This window comes from Cupressus sempervirens, chromosome 3, assembly GCF_028749045.1.
Source record: "Cupressus sempervirens isolate cs-2001-9-10 chromosome 3, ASM2874904v1, whole genome shotgun sequence".
Lineage (NCBI taxonomy): Eukaryota > Viridiplantae > Streptophyta > Pinopsida > Cupressales > Cupressaceae > Cupressus > Cupressus sempervirens.
The window spans coordinates 1,112,397,511-1,112,420,254 of NC_143120.1; the positions used below are offsets into that span (position 1 = coordinate 1,112,397,511).

The 22,744-nt window shown below is 33.2% G+C and overlaps 1 protein-coding gene across 10 annotated transcripts in view; it reads right to left on the reverse strand.

The window, feature by feature from the left end:
• LOC149570682 (P-loop containing nucleoside triphosphate hydrolases superfamily protein) overlaps positions 1-1,044 on the reverse strand; it is a 188,976-nt gene extending 187,932 nt beyond the window's left edge. For 7 of the 10 annotated variants that reach the window (XM_089823228.1, XM_089823224.1, XM_089823227.1 and 4 more), the window contains exon 1: positions 580-1,044. In XM_089823228.1, the coding sequence (XP_089679354.1) occupies positions 580-750 (171 nt within the window). In that variant the 5' untranslated portion in view covers positions 751-1,044. The remainder of the gene's footprint in view (positions 1-579) is intronic. The other 3 variants (XM_089823226.1, XM_089823225.1, XM_089823221.1) reach the window with 1 other exon arrangement.
• Positions 1,045-22,744: the final 21,700 nt, after the last annotated feature.

Here is a 22,744-nt window from a genome sequence, read left to right on the forward strand (position 1 = left end):
CGACATTGAAAACTCTCAGTTAGGCATCAATGATTAACTGTGTGAAAGCCAGAGCTCCCACACCTTTTTAGCTAACCTTAACTATCCTTATAATTGCTTACAAATAAAGAGATTCTAAATGAATCAACTAAACTATCCCAACCTCAAAACATAGCTTTGGAAATTTCCCATCCAACAATAGTAATAGCTGTTTCTGACGAATTTCAAGCTTCAGTGGCCCATAGTTCTTGAAGAAGATTTCGAAGAAAATTGGGGTTTATTGAAATTAGAGAAGGTATACAAATGCAGATTAGATCTCTACGTAAATAACGCTAGTACAGGTTCATTGTCGTTGATTGGAGTCTTTCTAAGTAGAGTTTAATTTATGTTACCTGCTGCGTGGGATCTTGACAATGAATATAAATTATATAATGTTAAATATAATCATACCTTTGATCTCATAGTTCACTGAGGAGAGGTTTCAAACGGACTGGAAATGTAGAAATTAAAACTATTGCATAGTGGTATCCAGACAATTCCAGTATCTGATATTGATTATATATTTTCAGGAGGAAAAAAATAATGTAGAAGTTTAAGAACCTTGACAAAATCGTATTTAGAAGTAGTATTGCGGGCAGCAGGTAGAGCGGCTGGAATTGAGGTGACTGAACTCGTGGCATGTTCGTCATTCGATGCTTCCCCTTCACATCTATGAATAATTCCTTTATGGGATTCGAACATCTGACCTTCCAATTTCTCCTGCCGCTCCATTAAAAAAGAAGAAAAGAACGAAATAAAAGCTGTTTGTCTTGTGCTCGGCTTCAGTTTCTTCACTTCACAAATCTATTCCGTATCTGAAAATAGCTACCCAGCAACTGTTAAAAGCGGGCAGAAAGAGAGCGCAATCATTGAGAGCCTTTCTGGAATACGCATTAAATAGGAGAGCTTATACTAGGGGGCTCTGACACAATCCGAAAGGACAACGTCGGACCAAGCAAATGATACATTATTTTGTTGTATTCGTCTAGGGTTTTCATTTTTCTCCAATTCATCCAATATTCATTTCAATATGTGCCCCACAAATAATAAAGAAATAAAAGTTTGTTATGGAGAAATTCTACAAGAGAAATTGGGGAAGCGAGATCGGGAGGAAGAAACTATATTATATAAATGAGTTCAACCCCACTTGTGATCAACTCGAAAAAGCGTAAATAGGAGCCAACATTTCTTGGAGAGCTAAAATTCTTATTGCTCAGCTGAGAACCAACTCTCACCAACTTCGTTGTGAGACCGGCGTTGGAAGAGGCCAAAGGAGGCTTGGGAAGAGAGAATTTGCAGATTTTGCAATTCTAGGAAAGTGGAAACTGAACAGCACTTTATTTTAGAATGTGAGGCCTACGAGGATAGCAGGGATAAGTTTGTGGATACTATATGTGACAGTTCTTGGCATAACCTGTTCAACGAAGAGTACATTGAGCAATTGGGGGGGCTCATCATTAGTCTACACAAGAGGCGAACAGTGCTACTTAAGTCTGCTTGAGTTGTCTTGTTGTCCCATAGGCTATTTTTAGCCTCGTGGACGTTAAAATTTTATCTATCTATCTATCCGTTCTCTGGGATTTAATTTTGTTTACTTAATTTATTTATTTATTTTTAGTTCCGCTTATCTATAGGTGGAGACTTATGCTTTGTCCTTTTACATTAATTAATATATGCTTGACAATAGTAAATTGTTCTTGATCTATGGTCTTATAAAAAAATGTGAAACAAATTGGTCCTAAAAAAATGAATGCAATAGGAAGTAAGATAATCAAATTTTTAAAAACCAATAAAATCAATTAAACCATTGGCTAAAATAAGGATGGCCAATCACAAATTAAGAAAATAAAGTAAAAATATATATTAATACAATAAAACTATTAGACCATTTTTTAACAGGACCAAAATAAGTAAAATTGTGTACTATACTTTGAATCTAAGTTTAAATAATATAATATTAAATTAATGTTGAAATATTTTATTTAATCAAATTTTTTAACTTGATATTATTAGATGCCACACATAATTATTTTATTTTATTATAATTTGTTTAAATTATTAATAAACTGAAAAAGTTATTATGTGAAAAACTTATTTTTTTAATTGCAATATAAATAAATTTTTGCTTCATTTGTAAATTTTATTAGAAATAGAATATAACTTTTATTATTTAGTATCCTCCATGTTGTATACAAAAATACACACCAATTGTTTAGTCACAAGTGATCATCTTATTGATTAATTTAATATAAGAATAAATATGTTTCAAGTTTTCAACTTGGTGGCAAAAGAGGCATTTAGATGGTTGAACCATTAACCATTTCAGCTTGTCACCAACTGGTAATTTAACATGTAAGATTTTCCATTCAATAAATTGTGCATTAGCCTCAGCTTTAGAACACCAAATTTGAAAACTTAGTTTTCTCCATGTTCTTTCCTTAAACTTGTAGTGTCATTTTAAATTCAGCCCTAGATTTAAAGATAAGATAGGCAACAACGTTAAATAGATTTGTTTGATAGGAAAATGGCAGAATTGATGAGAGGACAGCCCAAACCAATCCTTGGAGAAATTAGAAACTAGTGGTGAACACATTTTCATGGTGAGCTCAATGGGAACCAATGATTCCACAAATATAATAAACCCTCAAAACTTGCTACTCAACCGAAAGGCACTTTTAATAGTTGTCCAAGGTGCCCAATCTAAAGAGTTAAAATCTCATAAATCATTGAATTGATAGACTCCCTATTTTAAGAGATATTAAGCATGTCTTTCGAAGGAAATAGTAAGAGGATGACTATGATATTGAACCAAACGGTTCCACTAGATTGAAGATTGACTAAAGTTGAAACCATGATGTAAAGAATAGTTTTTCCAAACCAAGAATTTGATGAATTGCTATCATTCCTTTAAAATAGACTGCAAAGGGAAGGAAGCTTTGATGTGAAAGGATGGAGCCAAAAGAAGTTTATCAACCAACAACTTAACAGGTTGCCATTTTTTTAAATTGATGCTTGGCTAATACAAAATTGAACCAACTCTTTCTACAGCTCATCACCATAGACCGCTCTAATTATCCATTTGGCAGCCAAGCAAACCCCTTGAGTTTGTGGGTCCAATATGCCCAAACCAACTTTTGATTTAAGTTGAATACAATGAGCCCAAGAGCTATATTTGAAGCCATCATTACCACTCAAATTGGTAGACAAGTTTAATAACTTTAAATTAGATTTATTATTTTTATAACACTATTAATTAATTGAAATTGGCTTTTTGATTTCAGATTTTTATGATCTTGTCCAACACCTTTTAATTATTAATAATTCATGCATCCACCTAATAATTTATGAATCTATGCAATTACATAAAATATCATAGTTACTAAAAGACAATATCTCCCAATATAAGGACATTATGGATGTAGGCACTTAAAAATAATTATGAAGTAAGTTAAACACATCATTCAATTAAATCAAATAAAAATATAATATATGATATAGAAAACCCTACAATATAAAAAAAACTCTGGGATTAGAATTAGTTATATCTAAATTCTATTCTCAGATTAATACAGTATGCATAGTATAGATGTTATATGGAGTGAATTTCATGATTGTAGAACTAATACTTTATAAGAATTATTTTTTATTAATCTAATGTGATTATTTAATATTTAATATTGTTAAATGTAACAAAGTTAGTTTTTTTTTCACTTTTAATCTATTATACTTTTTAGAATATATTTTTTGTCATTCAATTTATAATGTTAAAAATTTAATATATTATTATATTGTACAATCTTTTAAGAAATATTATTATATGTTATTATTTTAGTATTATAATTTATTCATAATATACTAGTAGAATATAATATGATATATTTCCAATAGAAAAATTATATCAATAATTATATTTACCATTAAAATAAAAATTAAGATAGATTGATAAGTAGTAATATAATTATAACAAAAAATATTGTATTACTACAATTATAATTATATACCACTACAACTATATAATATTTTAGTTAATTTAAATATTTCATGTCCTATAGTTACTTTATGTTGTTTTTGACCCATTTTTTCTCTAAATCAAATACTCATCGAGATAAGTATATAAGTCTAGATCAGTCTCTTTTTATGTCATTGACATCTTCTAAACCTGCAATTACATATTTGGTTGCCAATGAAGAAGATGTTATTTATCCCTCTCAGGTGGATGTTGTTGTTAATGGGCTCATTTTTAATGATCAACCTCTTTCTTTCTTGTCTAGATTAGAAGCTACATTAGTTTCCCAAGGACATTCATTATCTTCTTAATATGCCCAAATTTTAGCAATAGAGTGTAGTGTACCAATTCCTCCCAAATTCTTTGATGAAGATAACATGCTCCATGACCCAGTTGAGGATAATGTACACTTTAAATTGGATCCCCCTTCACCTAGGATGGAGGGCTTTATGAATGTTTTAGATCTTGGCTTGGCAGTCAATAAGTCTCATGCTTAAATAGATAGTTCTGGTCAGACTAGGTCTCACTTTGTTGATCCACTTCTTACTAATGTTAGTTTTGATTTCTCCCAAAAATTGTCTGTGTTGCAATCTCCACTCTCATCATCTCCTATAACTAAGAAATCTTCTAAGCCTAGGGGTAGACCATCGAAAGCATCAAAAGCTAAAAAAAAATTGATGCAGGGATCCAGTCAACTTTGGATGGTAATTTTCCTACCTCTAAACGATCGACAAGGAGCACCAAGAGTGCTCCTTGTTAGTAGTTATGAAGATCCTCTCATGGAATTTCAGGGGCATTAATGCCTCTCACAAACGTAATAGGATCAAGAAGTGCCTTGATTCTATCCAATGTAATCTAGTCTTGCTTCAAGAGACTAAGCTATCAACAAATAACTTTCAAAAATATGTTGGATGTTGGTCAACATGGAATTCCTCACATGTTCCTAGCTTAGGTACTTCTAGGGGCCTTGTTGTATTATGGAATCCTAAGACTATCAAGGCTCAACATCTTCATCGAGGAACTAATTGGCAGATGTTATCTATTCAACACTATGAACTTTCATTCCATTTCTTTAATGTTTATGGCCCTACCCCTACGTCAGATAAACAAAGTTTACGGCTTACTTTAATGCCATTCTTCATCCTAGGAATAAGTATGGAGGTATTATTCCCCCACCTAGAGCTATCGAGGACTTTAATGACTTTGTTAACAATGATGCTCTATTTGATGTTCCCCCATAAGATGGATCTTTCACTTGGACTAATAGAAGAGTTGGGTTCCACTGGATTATAGTTAAATTGGATAGATTTTTGTGTTCACAATGTTGGAAATCGGCGAATTATACTATCCAATCAGATATACTACCATATTCGAAATCTGACCGTTTCCCTGTTCAATTGTCCATTCTTCCATCAAATTCTCCTCTTGCTAGTTTTTCTAGACCATCTTTTAAGTTTCAAAGTGTATGGTATTGTCATCCCCACTTTGATGGCCTCTTAAAATAATGGTGGAAGGATGGAAGGATGCTCCACTAGAGCCAAGAACCAAAATGTTTCAGTTTCACAAGAAAATGTAGTATGTCAAAGGGCTTATGAAGATTTGGAATAAACATGTTTTTACAAACATTTTTGAGGAGAAAAAGGTGGTAGAAGAAAAACTAGCTAAGATTAATGAACATATTTTACTCCATGGTTTAAATGTTGATATGCATTCAAGATAGAAGAATTTGCAAGAGGAGTGGTCTAAATTATGTAAGCGAGAAGAAGAGTATTGGAGACAAAAGTCTAGAGAATTGTGGCTTCGACAAGGGAGAATACTAAGTTTTTTCATGCATCTACCAAACAAAAGAAGGCTAATAACAAAATCTTTACAATTCATGACCATCTAGGAAAATTGATTTTTGACGCTAAGGGCAACCAAACTAAGAGTGTAAGGTTCTTCTCTAATCTTCTTTCCCCTCCACCATAGGTTCTCACCCTGTGGATGAGATATTGGATTCCATTCCTTCTTTGATTACACAACAAAACAATTTGATTCTTATGGCCCCATTTACTCTTTCTAAGATTCATGGTGTGGTATTTTCTATGCCTGCTAATAATGCACCAGGCCCTGATGGGTTCACTGCATTATTTTTAAAAAAAATGTTGGGATGTCATTTGTTTTGAATTGCATGAGGTTCTTGAAGAATCCAGGAAAAATGTTTCCATTTTGAAGAACTTTAATACCACCAATATTGCTCTCATCCCAAAGGTTAATGATCCCTATTCTTTTGCTGATTTTCATCCTATTTCTTTATTTAATACTATCTATAAGATTATCACAAAGGCTATTTATTTATGACTTAAGCCCATTATTCCAAAAATTATATCGACAAAACAAGGGGGTTTTGTTCCTGGTCGAGAAATAACTAAGGGAGTTATAATAGCCCATGAGACCCTTCATTCCATCAAAGAACATAATATTTTAGCCTTTGTTGCCAAATTAGATATGATGAAGGCTTACGATAAACTAAATTGGTCTTTTCTTCTTCTAGCCCTTCATCAGTTTGGTTTTTCTTCTAGGTGGTGTAAATGGATTAAAGCTTGCATTTCAAGTGCACATTTTTCTATTCTCATTAATGGTGCACCAACAGGTTTCTTTGCCTCTTCCCAAGGAGTTCATCAAGGTGACCCTCTTTCTCCATTCTTATTTATCATTATGGCAAAGGCCTTTAGTAGACTTATTAACTCTTTTAATCAAAAAGGGTTGTGGAAAGGTATCAATATTGTAGGTACATCTTTGTCCATAACCCATTCTCTTTTTGGTGACGATACTTTACTTTTTGGATCATCTAAATATCAAGAAGCACAAAGTATGAAGAAAGCCATTGACCTATATACACAAGTTTTTGGGCAATGTATCAGTGAAACTAAATCTAAAATTTATGTTTTTAATACATCCCAATTGGTTTCTCAAAGAATAATTCATCTTCTTGGTTTTCCCCATGATCATTCACCTTCTACTTATCTTGGTGTTCCCTTTTTATGGGATTAAACAAACCCTCTTATTGGAAATTTGTGATTGATCATATCAATAGTAGAATTAGTGCTTGGAAGGTTCATTGGTTATCCCTCTCAGATAGAATTTTGCTTATCAAAATTGTTCTTTCTACCATTCCTAACTATTACTTCTCCATTCTACAAGCCTCCAAAGGTATCATCTCTCAAATTGAAACTTTAATCCACACCTTTCTTTGGTCAAATAATATGAATGGTCAGAAGAAAATATCGCTAATTTCTATTCATCACATGTCAACCTTTTATAGAATAGGAGGTGTTGAACTTCCCAACATTACCAATAGGAATAGAGCTTTTGGTGCTAAACTTGTTTGGCAAATGTATGAAAAATCCTCTACTAAATGGTGTCGCCTTTTATAAGAGAAATATTTAGATAACTTGGAACCTTCCAGAGTTCTTACTATGCTAGACCCGCCAAAGGGGTCTATCATTTGGGATTTCATGATGGCTTCTTGAGAAGTTATTACTTCATTCGTATCATGGCAAGTGAACAACAGGGATAATGCCAATTTTTGGTTTGATTCATGGAATGGGTTCCCCACCCCCCCTTTTGCCACTATTCATTCTCTAAAAGATTTTTCAAACATAGTGATTTAGGCTTGGAGGACATCCTTTTCTACAAGGTCCCAGCTATTCATAGGTTCATAGGGCTAGTCATTTGGCAAGACCCCTCAACTCTCCTTATATCCCACAATCAGGCTACTTCTTTCAAACAAGTACTAGCTGAAAGGAATGTCTTTATGTCTAATCATCCAAATTGCCTCTTTTGGATTCCAGCTAAATATGGTAAATACTCTATTAAAATAGGATACATGGCTCTCCAACACAACTAGTATAATCATACCACATATCATGCTTTTGAATTTTGCTGGAATAACTCAATTTTGCCAAAAGAAGGATGCTTTGCATGGCTTGCACTAAAGAACCAAATTTTAACTAGTGATCATCTTCACAGATTGAACATTTATGATCCCTTTAACTGTGTGCTTTGTCTGCAACTTATAGAAACAACAGATCACCTCCTCTTAAACTGCCCTTTTGCCCAAAATTGTTGGCATTTTGTCCTTGATAAGCTTAATTTCCATATGACATTACCTGATTCTCTATGGGATTTATTCCGCATGGTCAATCTTATACTCTAAATAAATGTTTTCATGTCTTTGGAAGTGCATCCTTGCATCTGTAGTATGGGCTATTTGGTGGGAAAGAAACAAGAGAATTTTTAGATAGACATCATCTCCAATACCTCAATTTTTGGAACGATTAGAGAGATAACTTGTTGAGCTTGTTAATGCTTCAGTAAGTAAATATAAGGGTAAACATGTTTTTTCTCCTTAGGATGGCTATGTTATTCAATGGTGGAAGGGTTTACTTTTTCCTCATCTTCCTACTCCATTGTGTACATCTAAGATTCCTCTTATCCAAGCACAAACCAAGTGGATTCCTCCAAGTGAGGGTTATTTCAAACTCAATTTTGATGGGGCCTCTAGAGGAAATCCAGGCAACTTTGGCTATAATGGCATAGTCATTAGAGATTTTAAAGGTCATGTGATTGCAACAAAATTATCTTCTCTCCCTTAATGTACTAATAATAAAGCTGAGGCCTTGGCCTTACTTTTTAGTTTGGAACTTACAAAATCACTTTCTATATCTAAATTACATGTTGAAGGGGATTCATCCATTATTATTAATGTGTGTATTAAATGTCATGTAGATAATTGGTCCATATAGTATATATTACATCAAGTATGGTCTCTTCTTGATTTAATCTCTAAATGTTACATCATGCATACTTATAGAAAAGGCAATCTTTTAGCTGATTTTCTAGCTAATTTGGGTACTGACAGGGTTTATATTAACTCTTTACTTTCCCCACTTAACCTCCTTGATCTCCCCATCTTGGTTAATATTATGACAAAAAATATGTTTAGAATAAGGCTGACTCCTCCTCATATTTTATTTGATAGTAAATCATGACTTCTCTATGATTTCACATTATTTTTCTTTTATGGATCTCACTTGTTCTTTTGAGATATTGTATACAAGTTAGCATCTTGGATTGCACTTGCATCAGATGGTTTTCTAATATCATGGTCTTAATTGAAGTTTTGGATTTAGATTAGTGATGGTAATCTCTGTGACAACTTTTGGTTGGGCTCTTGGTCTTATCTCTAGCACCAATCAATGAATTGTATTCATATGAGTTTTGGCCTCTTTGTAATCACTATATTCTCGATCTAGGAATATCTAGGACAAGATTCATTAATGTTGATAGATATTATCTCTTGATGTAGTATTTCTTCTTCTGCATCCCTTTTTTGTATTAGACAATGACTAGAGTTTTTCTTTTCTGGTTCTTTTCTTCGGTAGCTTTTTTGAACCAGTTATTATTAAGATAAATATAATGTTTTTCCAAAAAAATTTTATTAAAATAAAACTAAAAACTAAAGAAAAGTACTAAGCTACTATGTGGCACTTGTTAATTCATATATTGTATGGCTGAAAATTAAGTACAATGAGGAGACCACTTGGCTGGCTGCATTCTATTTTAAGCCTAAAAGTTTAAAGTTTTACAAGAAAAGAAATCTAGATAATGAAGACCCTTTTGCAACTTTAAAGAAGGATATTTTTTATTTCAACTCTATAGGGAACATGATCTTAATAGGTAATTTCAATGCTAAGACAACAAGTAATCAGACAATTCAGTTGAGATTTGATTTAGAAAAGGACAATAATCCATTGTGGCTACAAGAATGTGAAGATGATTTTACTAGAAGGATATCTTAGGATGATAAGGGGTGTGTGTCACACTTTGAGGTAGAGTTGTTCGGGCTATGCAGCCTTCATGAGTTGGTCATTTGCAATGGCATGAAGCATTAACCAAGATAAAACCAAATCACTTATAAAATGTACAATGGGTAAAGTGTGGTAGATTATGTGATATGTTCTCACTCAATTATTTCCAAATTACTAGACTTCAAGATTGAAATTTTTCCTTGGGAATTAAACTCAGATCACATGCATTTACTTATTAAATATAACACTAAAGCAAGAGGCTCTAAAAGGGAACGTATCCAAAATGGTAGCACAAGTCACAATAATACTTGGGACAACAAGGGAGAGAAAGGGCACATTAATAACAACATGTTGATCACCTTAGTTCAGAGTGCTCTAAAGGGATGCAAGAGATGAAGACTGAAAAGGAGAACTATAAACACTTTCTCGACTAATCCATGGTATGACGAAGAATGCAAGGTTGCAAAGAGAGCACTCAAAGGGAGTAAAGAAAGAAAAGAAAACATAAAGGAGTACAAACAATTTATAAAATCTTAAAAAGTTGAGTATGTGATTGCTCGAAGGAAAAAGCTAATCTTGTTAGGGAAACATAATCCTAAAGGCTTTTGGACAGAGCTACAACAAACCAAAAAACAAACAGAAAACCATATCACAAATGCCCAATGGTTGGATTATGCAAAACTCTTATACAAGAGACCAAATGGAGAGACCCCACCTTCTATAACTAACACCATTACAAAATTATCTTCCATTGAGGACTTCAAAGGGGGTATAAAGAGGCAAAGAAGTGACAAAGAGTGGGATATTGATCGGCTATAGATAAATTTTCAAAGTGGTGGGTAGATCTCTTGGCTTCATATATCAAGAACATTTTTAACCGAGGTGACTCAGGGTTGCTTTCCTATTGAGTGGACTACTAGCATGTGTATTCCTCTACACAAGAATGAGGACATTAATAACCCCTTAAACTATCGTACCATAATGGTGAGCCCTCTTTTGGGCAAAAATATTTGGGAGTACGTTAGAGCATAGAATCAGCGACTAGGCAGAAAAGGAGGAGAAAAGAGCAAAGGGTCAGGTTGGTTTTAGACTGAATTTCTCCATTATTAACCATTGTATCACTCTAAGATTCTTCATTGAGAGAGTGTGGGAAAAACAAGGGGAGGGGTTTTTTGTTGCTTTGTAGATTTTAAGAATATTTTTAATGTTGGACCTAAGCATAAACTTTGGCAAAGAATGGAAGAGTTAGAAGTACCAAAAGATTATAGGGTTGTTTATAAATCGTATGAGCAGGTTCAAGAAAAAATAAGAACTCAAGAGGGTGTGTTTGAATGTTTTGGGAGCAACATCAAGGTCAAACAAGGATTCCCTTTGTCCCTTACACTATGCAGTCTATACATTGACAAGCTAGACCAGTGGCTAAATAAGGCTAATGGAGAAGGAGTGCAACTGGTATATTATGTGATAAAATTGATCCTTTATGTGGATGACCTTATCCTTATTACAAAATATGCACAAGGTTTGAGAGAGGATTTGAAAAATTTAGAGACCTTCTGCTTGGAAGTTGGTATGGAAGTCAATAGCTCTAAGACTAAAGTCATGATCTTTTCTTTGAAAAAGAACAAACAACAACACACATTCATATTCAAGGACAACACATTAGAAATGGTGGAGGAATACAAATATCTAGGAATTAATTTCCACTATAGATTAAGTTGGGAGACATGCAGATCTAAAAGAATACAGGCAAGATGAAAGGCCTCTTACCTCCTTTAGAATAGATGCAGGAAAGTGGAACTATGGGATTGGAAAACTAGGAAGACTCTCTTTGGTCTTTTGGTCATTCCGGTTATTCTTTATGGGTGTGAAGTTTGGGGAAGCAGCGTATCAAAGAATAAATGGTGGCAAATAGAAAGAATTCAAAAGAATCTCATTATGTCTAACCTCAAGGTCAAGTCAATGGTGCCTCATGAGATCCTTTTAGCGAAGGTGGGCATGTTTCTAGTTGAACCATCAACTATTATCTAATTGCTTAATTATTTGAACAAAGTGGCAAATATGGATAATCATTGTTGGCCTAAACTAGTGGTTGGGGAGGAGCTAGAATGTAGGAAAAAAATGTAGAGGAAACAAAACAACATGTGAGTAAACAAATGGAACATTAAACCACAGGAATTCCTGAACACCAATACAGAGATAAAGAAATGAGTGTTAGAGAAATTCATATCTATCATGTGGACTAATATGTTAGGTATGAAAAAAGCTTATTAAATCAAAGAATTGAATCACACAGGGGAACATAGAAACAAAGAAAATCTAGGATCCACAATTAAAGGCAAGGCCCAAATTTTAATTTCTCACTTAAGAATAACTCTCATCATTTATGATGTGAAACTAGTAGATGGAAGGTGCCTAAGGAGGGGTGGGAAGAAAGAATGTGTACCTTCTGCAACAAGGGAGTGATGGAAACAGAATGTTACTATGTGATGGAGTATACAACTTATGAAGATATTCACAATAAGTATAAGGACACCTTATAGGTGAACAACATGAAGTAACTCTTTGAGGAGGCAAGATTATACAAGATGACAAATCTACTAATTCAACTTCACACAAAAGGAACAACTTGGAGAAAATTCAATGGTTGCTTAGTTGCTCTTTTATTCCCTTAGACTAGTAGTCTTGTAGACGTTATTAAAATCCTTTCATTCCATTTCATATTACCACAAATGCAGAGTGATTAGTTCATCGCTCCTACTCCCAACCTCTTCTCCAAAAACTCATTCCTAACCCACATTATTAGCATTTCTATTGTCCATTTACTTGGACACCATGTTGAGAGGAAACATTTGGTAGATCCCTAGCCCCTCTCATCATGTAATTAGTATAGTCATATATAAGTGTTGCATCCTCCACCACATCAAAGATTCCAAGCCAAACTCTAGCCCCCTACTGCACAAAATCTCTAATTTTTGTGCAAGTTTTGCCCCCAACTATTGACCTTCTCATCCTCATAGCTACTAAGGTCATAGGAGGTTGTGTCTTTGAAATTGGCATTAACATCGGTTGATAGAGAATTTATGATCAAGCAAGACTCTGTGGGGTATGTGTTGTAGAATTCTTTGTCCTCGCTGCATCGTGAGCTGTTTGATTCATTGAGAATATGAAGTTGAGTTTGATTGAGAACAAATGTAAAACAATTTTTTTGTAGATAATGTTCAAAATACAAGATTTGGCACTATAACTTTATACATTTAGATGTGTTAAACCCATCAAATTCACGTAATTATTTCAATGAACTATTTTTAAAATGGAGTTTCCTTGAAACAAGATTAGAGAATTAATTTTCTTCACTAAACCATACCTTAATAATGTTAGCCTATTATTACAAGAAGCCCACTGGTGCAACTGTAAGAGCAGGAGTTAGACATTTACTTCAAAATTTAGTTGGGAAAAAAATCTTTGTAGTAATAGAAAAAGCAGAATACATCGATTTCAATTAACCCACATATTACTTCTCCATCATTCACTAATTTGTTGAAAACTCATTCCCATAGTAACAAAAAATTACATAAAACTCACAACAATTTACATATTACAATAAATTCAAAGCTATACTCATAATCTATATAAATTTTGTTTTAGAATCAATTTGATGGTGATAAATTGTTAGATTATGTATCTTTATATTAATATGTTCTATTTTATTTTATAGGTTCAACAAGTGCTTTTGAATTTGAGTTGTATATATGAAGTCAATCTTGCTTAACATTTGAATAAATTCTAAAATTATATTCTTCTAAGTTCTCTAAGGCAAGTTCTTATGTACAAATGTGTTGTAAACTTGTATTTTCTAGTATATTTTATTCTCTACATCTATCTCAATATTTTTTGTCTAGATACTCCCTCTGCAGAGTCATCCTAATCATTTATTTCCTTCTACTTGCTACAATAGGCAGGGACTCATGCTCAAACAAAGCTCTTTTTCTACATAAATTGAAATACTTCAATATTTAGTAATATTTTATTTGATTAAGGACTATCAGTAGAAATAGCTTGATAATGGAAAGGATTAAGAAGTATCATATAAAAGGAAGATCATAACTTTGTGTATTTGTATCAGAGGTGGGTGTACTCCCATTTGGCAAATATGATGAAGTAAATAGAAAACTCTTAATGTTAGTATCAAAAATAGGTATAACTACCTAGTTGGCTGACATAATAGATATGGATATGAAGGGTTGGTATCAGAGATGGATGTAACGCCCATTTGGCCAAACACACTTAATGGTTAGAACCTTTATAATGTTGGTATGCCAGAACTAATTCCATATAACCAACATTCATGAGGAAGTTCAATGGAAGGAATATTCTAATGGTGTCAACATATGCATATGTGAACCTTAAAGGGTGCATTTTAGATAGAACGATTGACCAACTAAGGTTAGGGAACCCAATCTAGAGACGTCTTTAAGGTTTGGGATTAAGATTATTGGATAGAATAGTATAATGAAATTCATGAAACTATGTTCCTCATACTATATTTTGTGTAGGTCTTCTAGTGCGTAGTAGCAAGGACATTATAGTGGTATCAAAGCCTAATCCTGACAAATTTTGGAACATTGGTTAAGTTCACAAAACAATGGAAGAATTAAGAAACTTTATGGGTGGTATTAGAGCCTAATCATGATTTTTTTTGGAAATTTGGTTAAGTTCACAAAACAATGGAAGAATTAAGAAACTTTATGGAATAAACTAATGAAAGGATTGGAAACTCCAATAAATTACTATTGGAAGCTATGCAAAAATTGAGCAATAATAACAATCAAGGTGAAAGATCTAACCCCAAAAGGGATTGCCATTCTAACCACGAGGAAAATTAACCCTCATCTTGAAGTTCATCCCCAAGGGATACCTTTCCCTCATTCATTCCAAGAGGAGAGTCTGTTGTAGAAAAAGAAATAAACATGAATAGTGTGGAAGAAATTGCACAAATGTATGCAAACTCAAACCCAAACATTTGACAACTTATTTCCTTCAAAGAATACTACAAAACCAAAACCATGGAAAATAACAAGAAAAATCATGTAAGTGAAGACTTTCAGGTGAAAGTAAATAAAGTAAAACTCTCATGTTTTAATTGTTCAAGAGAAGAAACTGCTCAAGCTTGGATTTAAAAATTAAACACATATTTATCATATAGTCCTTTGACTGAAGAAGGTGAAATTAAGTTTGGCATACTTCATTTAAGAGGGTCAACCCACAAATGGTGACACTATGGAAAAATGTCCTTAGGACACAAAAAGATCAATATCTATAGTGAATTCACTCAAAAGTTGATGAATAGGTTTGATCAAAAGGATTTTGATGGTACTTCTAATAATTAACTCAACTTAAACAATTAGGGTCAGTGGAAGAATTTGCAAATTAGTTTCAAGACCTATCGGTAATGGTTCCAAACATGTCCCAGATCTAACTTATTCATATTTTTTATAAAAGGGCATAAATACTCCATTAAAATGCATGTAAAACCCCTTAAGCCACAAAATTTAGAGGAAGTGATCAGAAAAGTGAAGAAAATTGAATCTAATAACCCTAGGGAAAGACTTGGGAATTTTAGAACCAAAATACCCTATCGGAATGAAGGGCCTAAGAGGGACCACCTAGAAAGAACTTGTTACATCTATAAGGAACCATGGAGTAAGAAACATCGATGTCAAAAGAAAAAAGAATTATTTCAGAAAAATCTATGCTTTAAATATAGAGAACCATGGAAACCTAATCATTAATGTAAAATGGGAAAATTGAATAGAATAGAAGAAATCTCCAAAAATGATATCCCAAGAGAAAAAACAAAGACTAGGAACAATAACATGGGGGTATTAGTCGTCATCACCCAAGAAAATGAAAATAAGACCTTCAGACTCAAAGGGATAGTTAAAGGACAAAGGATTATCACTCTAGTGGATTTAGGAGCTATGCATGACTTCATCGAAAAACACTTGGTAGTAAGAAGGAAATTAAAAACACAAGAATTTAAGGGCTTCAAGGTGGTTTTTGGAAATGGATCCATAGATAATTGTATAAAGATAGTACCCCAATTGGAAGTCACCCTAGGGGGCACACAATTAAGAGAAACTTCTATGTAACACATATTCAAAATGATATTATCTTAGGAATGTCATGGATAAATTCACTTAGGTGATTCATAATGGATAGCCCAAATTTAGAGATTTCTTTCCAACACGAAGGAAAATAAATCACATTAAATGGAATACCAAACGATTCCCCTAAGATGGTCTCTTGCAAGAAAATAGAAAAAATAATTAATCATGACCAAGGGAGATGGATTGCACAATGTATGATATTAGACAGAACAAATCAAAAAAGAGAAACTATCCACGTTCATATCCAACCTATACTAAAAAGATACAAAAGGGTCTTTGAAGAAATTCTCCCGTGACTTCCTCCAAAAAGAGGATTTGAAAATTCTATAGAATTAGATGAAGGGCAAAGCCAGTAATAACGACCCCTTATAGACATCCCAATAAATTCAAAGAAGAGATAGAAAAATGATCAAGAAGTTGTTGGAGATGGGTCATATCCAATCCAACAGTAGCCCATTTGCATCATCAGTAGTCTTGGCCAAAAAGAAAGATTGTACTATGAGAACATGCATTGACTACCAAGCATTAAATAAGAGAAATATAAAAAATAGATACCCTATTCCTAGGATTTATAAACGAATGGAGCATATTATTTCTCAAAATTTGATTTACGATCTGGTTATCATCAAATAAGAATAAGGAGAGAAGATGCACCCAACACTACTTTTTGATGTCAATATGGACATTTTAAATTCCTAGTACTTCCATTTGGTCTCACTAATGCACCAAAAACTTTCCAATCATGTATGAATCATATATTTTGGCTAAAATTGAGAAAAATTATATTCATATTTTTTGACGGCATACTTAGCTATAGAAAATCATGGGAAGAACAACTCCAACATATCAAAGAAGCTTTGAATAGCCTAGAAAAATAATCACTATATGCAAAGCTTTCAAAATGTAAATTTAGCTTAGAAGAGATCATATACCTAGGGCACAAAATCAATACGAAGGGGGTACATATTGATGAGGATAAAATTAAAGCCATTAAAGAATGGCCAAAAACAAAATACTAACCCAACTCAAGAGATTTGTAGGGTTATGTAGCTACTATCGACACTTTGTAAGAGGGTTCTCTAAACTTGCTTCCCCACTCACAGATTTAACAAAGAAAGGATTTTTTTCATGAAATGATCTAGCACAACAAGCTTTTGAAAAACTCAATGAAACCATGTGCTCTTGTACACTTTTAGCTATTCCATATTTCACAAAGTCATTAAAATTATAGTGCAATGCATCACAAGAAGGAATTGGAGCAGTACTTATGCAAGAGAAGTATCCAATAGCGTTTGAAAGTCACAAGCTAATAAATGTAGAAAAAACATTACTTCATGTATGATAAAGAAATGTCACCCATTATGTATGCCTTAAAATTTTGACTATACTTGGTCTATGGGAAATTTATTTGAAGACAGATCATAACAACTTACATATCTTCCTAAATCAAAAGGATCGTAATGACTGACAACAAAATGGGTCAGTTGGATCCAAGCATGTGACTTTGATGTAGAAGATGTGAAAGGAATTAACAATGGAGTTGTTGATGCTCTGTCAAGAAGGCCCTACATCAATACTATCACAAAAATCTCATAGGACTAGAAAGAAGAAATCATAGTGGAATACATACAAGATCCCCAAACCCATGAAATATTGGAAGGAAGTCTACCTAATGGAGATTTTAGAGTTTGGGAAAACATCACCCTTTACAAAAGAAGAGTGTATTTAACTTCTCTATCAAGGATTAAAGAAAAAATTCTTGAGTATTATGATAACCCATTGGCAGGACATCAAGGATACTTTAAGAAATATAAGAACATTAGAGAGAAATATTCTTGGAAAGGTTTAAAAAAAGATTTTCTCAAATATATCAATGAATGCATGATGTGCCAGCAGAATAAACACAAGCTAACACACCCAATAGGATTACTACATGTTAGCATTTAACCTTAGACATAAATAACAATTACATGTAAATATAAACAATATCAGAAAATAATAGATCACACAAAAGAGAACACAAGACACCAAGACTTAACATGGTTAACCCAAACCCTAGGCTACGTTCACCAAATAGCAAGTCCAATATTATTATGATCCAGTGATTACAACCTAATTATAATCTATAATCCCTTATAGCTCAATACCACTGCAAGAAGCAATTTTTGAATCACACCTTATCAAAGATACCTAACCCTAAGCCCTTTTATACAAGTAAATTTATGCTGCTTTAGGGTTACATCATGTTGGCCATATATCGGCCATACATCGGCCACAACGTTAGCCATGGGCCATTTAAAAAAAAAAAGAATTATGAATTATGTACAATACTTCCCTGATCAGTCACCACAAACTAACAATATCCCACTTAAGGACTAATTAGGCTCCACACTAAACAACAATCTCCCTCTTGGAGAATGATCTTGTAGCTATATCGCTACTCCATGAGGCTCCTACTGGATCAAACCACCCTGGACTTAGATGTTCTTTTATTTTGTTTAGTCTAGAAGACCAACTGAAGTTGAAGAGCAGTTCAACTTCTCCCTTGTCACTACCTTTGGAAACATATCCGCTAGATTGTCATCTTTATGTATCTTATCCAACTTTAATTGTCTATTATCCAAAACTAACCGAATGATATGGTACCACAACTAAATGTGTTTTGTCTTTGAATGTAAAGCTGAATTCTTCGCAAGATGAATGGCACTTTGACTATCTATAAACAAATAATTATCCCTCTAAGGGCGTCCCAATTTTCTCAAGAAGAACTGAAGCCATATCATCTCTTTGGCCTCCTTTATAGTAGCAACGTACTCTGCATCTATAGTGGATAAAGTATTAACCTTTTACAAATGAGAAACCCAACTCACTATTGCCTCACCAATATTAAATACATAACCTGTAGTACTCTACCTAGTATCAATATCCCCTACCAAATTTGAGTCAACATATCCATGTAAATCAATAGCAGAGCCCCCAAAATGTAGACACTTATTGGATGTTCCTCTCAAATATCTGAGAATCCATTTTAAAGCATTCCAATGCTCAAGCCCTAGATGAATCATATACCTACTAATGACTCCCACTGCATGTGCAATATCTAGCCTTGTACATACCATAGTATACAAGAAGATTCCTACAGCTGAAGCATAAGGTACCTTGGACATCTCATCCTCCTCTTCTTATGTCTTTAGACATATCTCCTTAGTCAAGTTCAAATGACTAGGTAAAGGTGTGTTGATAGCTTTAGTATTCTCCATAGAGAAATGTTGTAACACTTTCACAATATAATTAGCTTGAGATAAAGTCAATTTTTTGTTCTTACTATCTCTACAAATCTTCATACCAAGGATTTTTTTTTCTAACCCCAAATCCTTCATAGCAAATGCATGTGCTAACTAGCATTTCAACCCCTTAATATGATCCATGTTAGACCCAACTAAAAGAATATCATCAACATATAAACATAAAATAATGTACCTATCATCATCCAACCTCTTAAAATAAACACAATGATTTGAATGAAACCTACTATATCCATGATTATGCATAAAATTGTCAAATTTTAGATACCATTGCCGAGGTGCTTACTTCAAGCCATATAAAATTTTCTTCACTCTACACACTAAGTTCTCCTTACCCTTGATCTCAAATTCCTTTTAGTTGTGCCATATATATCTCTTCATCCAAATCACCATGAAGGAAGGTTGTTTTAACATCAAGCTACTCTAAATACAAATTTTTAGTAGCCATAATACTTAAAACTATTGGAAATATTCAAAAAGGCTAAGTTACTAAGAGGAGAGGGGTGAATCAGTAACTTTACCAAACTTTTGACATCAATTATCCAATTAGCATTTAATCCTTATCATATAATCTGATCTAATTGTATGCATAATAAACTGAAAGAATGAAAGCATTCATAACACTTTGACACATAGATTTGGTGACCCAGAAATCTTCCAAATAGAAAGTAAAAAAGGGGTGGGGATGATACCCACAAACTTTAGTACTGCAGTATAAAATTGGCCTATTAAGGCTTACATTGATCACTTCTGATGATCTGCCTTATTAGGAGCAATAAGGACTGCTAGGTCCACCTTGTTAAAGGATTTTACAAACATACAATGAAGTATGCACTCGGTAAAGAAATTTGCAAAAGACTATTAGGTCTACCTTGTTAAAGGATTTGACTGATCCACCTATTAGGATGAAGCAATAACTGATCTTTGATCTACAACTTGGTTTGCTAAATGAGATTCCTTTATGTACAAATCACCTTACTGTGATAGATATGTCTTTGTTGCTCCTTATATTGTTGTAGCCTTTGTAATTTGCTCTTTCTATTATTCTCTTAATTGCATTTGATTACATTATTAAATTCATTGATCTTTTGCAAATGTTTACATTTCTATAGATGATTCTATTTGGGCAGATTGCTAGAAGAGTAGACTTATAGATTTTGGTGTGTTTTCTAATCTACAATCTAGCCCTCCCTTATACCTAACTCAAGAGGCATGTTCATTGAATGGACATGTCCCTCTCTAGGTTGGCCTATTTAACAACATAATTGTTTCCTCAAGATTGGTGTTCATTCCAAGAGTTACTAATGGTTAGTAACTAACTAACCACACTAGTAAATAAGAAGGCTTCTAAAAGCCACAAGGAAGATGTTGATTTGTCTAGAGGGGACAATATGTTTTATTGACCAATACTTTAAGGGAACTCATGCATCCAGATCAGACTGATCTAAAAATCAGAACACTTGTCTTGTCAAAGTTATAAGGAATTAACATTCCCTCTTAACTTGATAAGATAAGTGATAGAGACATATCTAGCAACATCAATAGAGATGACTAAGCATAGATATACACTCTATATATTTCTAAATTTCAAGTATAATATATCATTATACAAATGATACTTGAAAATACATCATATTACAAATCTTGTAATATAAGTTATCACCGGAGCTTGTGATCAAATCACTAAGCATTGTTCATAATACAAACTATCAAATCACCTAGGCTTGTAACATATGATGTTTGAAAAGGCTTGTGATATGAAGTATTACCTAAACTTGTGATAACAGTATTGCATAGAATGCAATACTTAGGATAAAGACTAGAGAATAATTAAATTCTCCCTTTACCCAAGTTGTGATGTCTGGAGTTTTAGAAATGTCACTATCACAACATGATCTTGATTTTGTCCAAGATCTAGACTCTACCAGTAATCCATTACTAGAATGCCTTACACAGGATAAAATCTAGAGAATAATTAAATTCTTCCTTTATCCAAGTTGTGACTCATAGGCACATAACATGATCCTGAATTAAGATCTGCCAATACACTGGATAAAATTCGAAGAATAATTAAATTCTTCCTTTATCCAAGTTGTGATTCAAAGAAATAGAAATGCCTCCATCACAACATGATCTTAAATTCATCCAAAACTACTAGTAGTTCTCTACTGGTTAGAACATTATCTTAGAGATCGTCACCTCTTATAATGTCTTTATACAAGTGTTCATTATTTCAGAGATCGTCACCTCTTAAAAAACAAATACAAATCAAAATTCTGACAATAATATAGATTATCATAAGAATACAAAACAATTAAATCATACCTGGATCTTTCTTGAGATGATCACTCTCAGAGAGGTTTGATAAAAATACCTGCTTTCTAATTTCCAGTACTTAAGGATAAAATCTAGAGAATAATTAAATTCTCTCTTTATCCACGTTGTGATTCATAGACATTGAAATGTCTCTTTCACAACACAATCTTGAATCTATTCAAGATTTTCCAGTAGTCCTCTACTGATTTAAAAAACATGATAAGATCATTTGCTATCACTATAAGTTTGTGTTGGAGGATTGTTTTCTATTACTACAAACTGATGTTTATAAAGGTAGGCTCATCAGATGGTTGCTTACTTTAGATTTTCTAGACTCCTACTGGATATCAAATCTTCTGAGCTCCTTATTCAAGATTGCCTTGATGAGATGTTAGACTCCCTCTGAATCCAAAATTCTTTCCTACAAGAACATTCTTCAGAAAAAAAAAATCAAGGCATATACTCTTCTTGTAAAAAATACAAATGAAAGATATCATAGACATAAGGTAAAAGAAGAGCTCAAGTATAATAGATACTTATCTTTCCATCATAACCTTGATGAAAGCTTTTGTACTTTATGAGTATACACCATCTTGACATGGTACACTCAGTTTGAGTTTGTATAACTTGGATCCTAGGGAGTCAACTTGATCTTCTAGGTACTCTCTCAGACATATAACCTTCTTATTAGATATTACTTATGATTCTCTGCTACAAATTCTTTATTACTTGGGAATCAATAAAGCATGGTCTACTCCCTTTGAGTCAAGATTCACCATTGTAGATCATTTAGCTTCTCCTTTTGTTAGGAAGGTATACCATGCTAATATCCATGATCTTAGTGTCACAACATGATGTCACTTTATTCTCTCCTTTTTAAGAGAACCAATACTAATAATCTGAATAGACATAAGGTTATATAGAATGCATCTTTTCTAAGTCCACAATCATTAACACTCCCTCTTGGACTTGAGGGAAGATCAGAAATGCCTTGAGTAAAATGTTTATCTTAATGATCTATAGTCTCATGATGTAATCTTTATCCATGTGTATCTCATTGAGTTATCTTCAATGATGAAC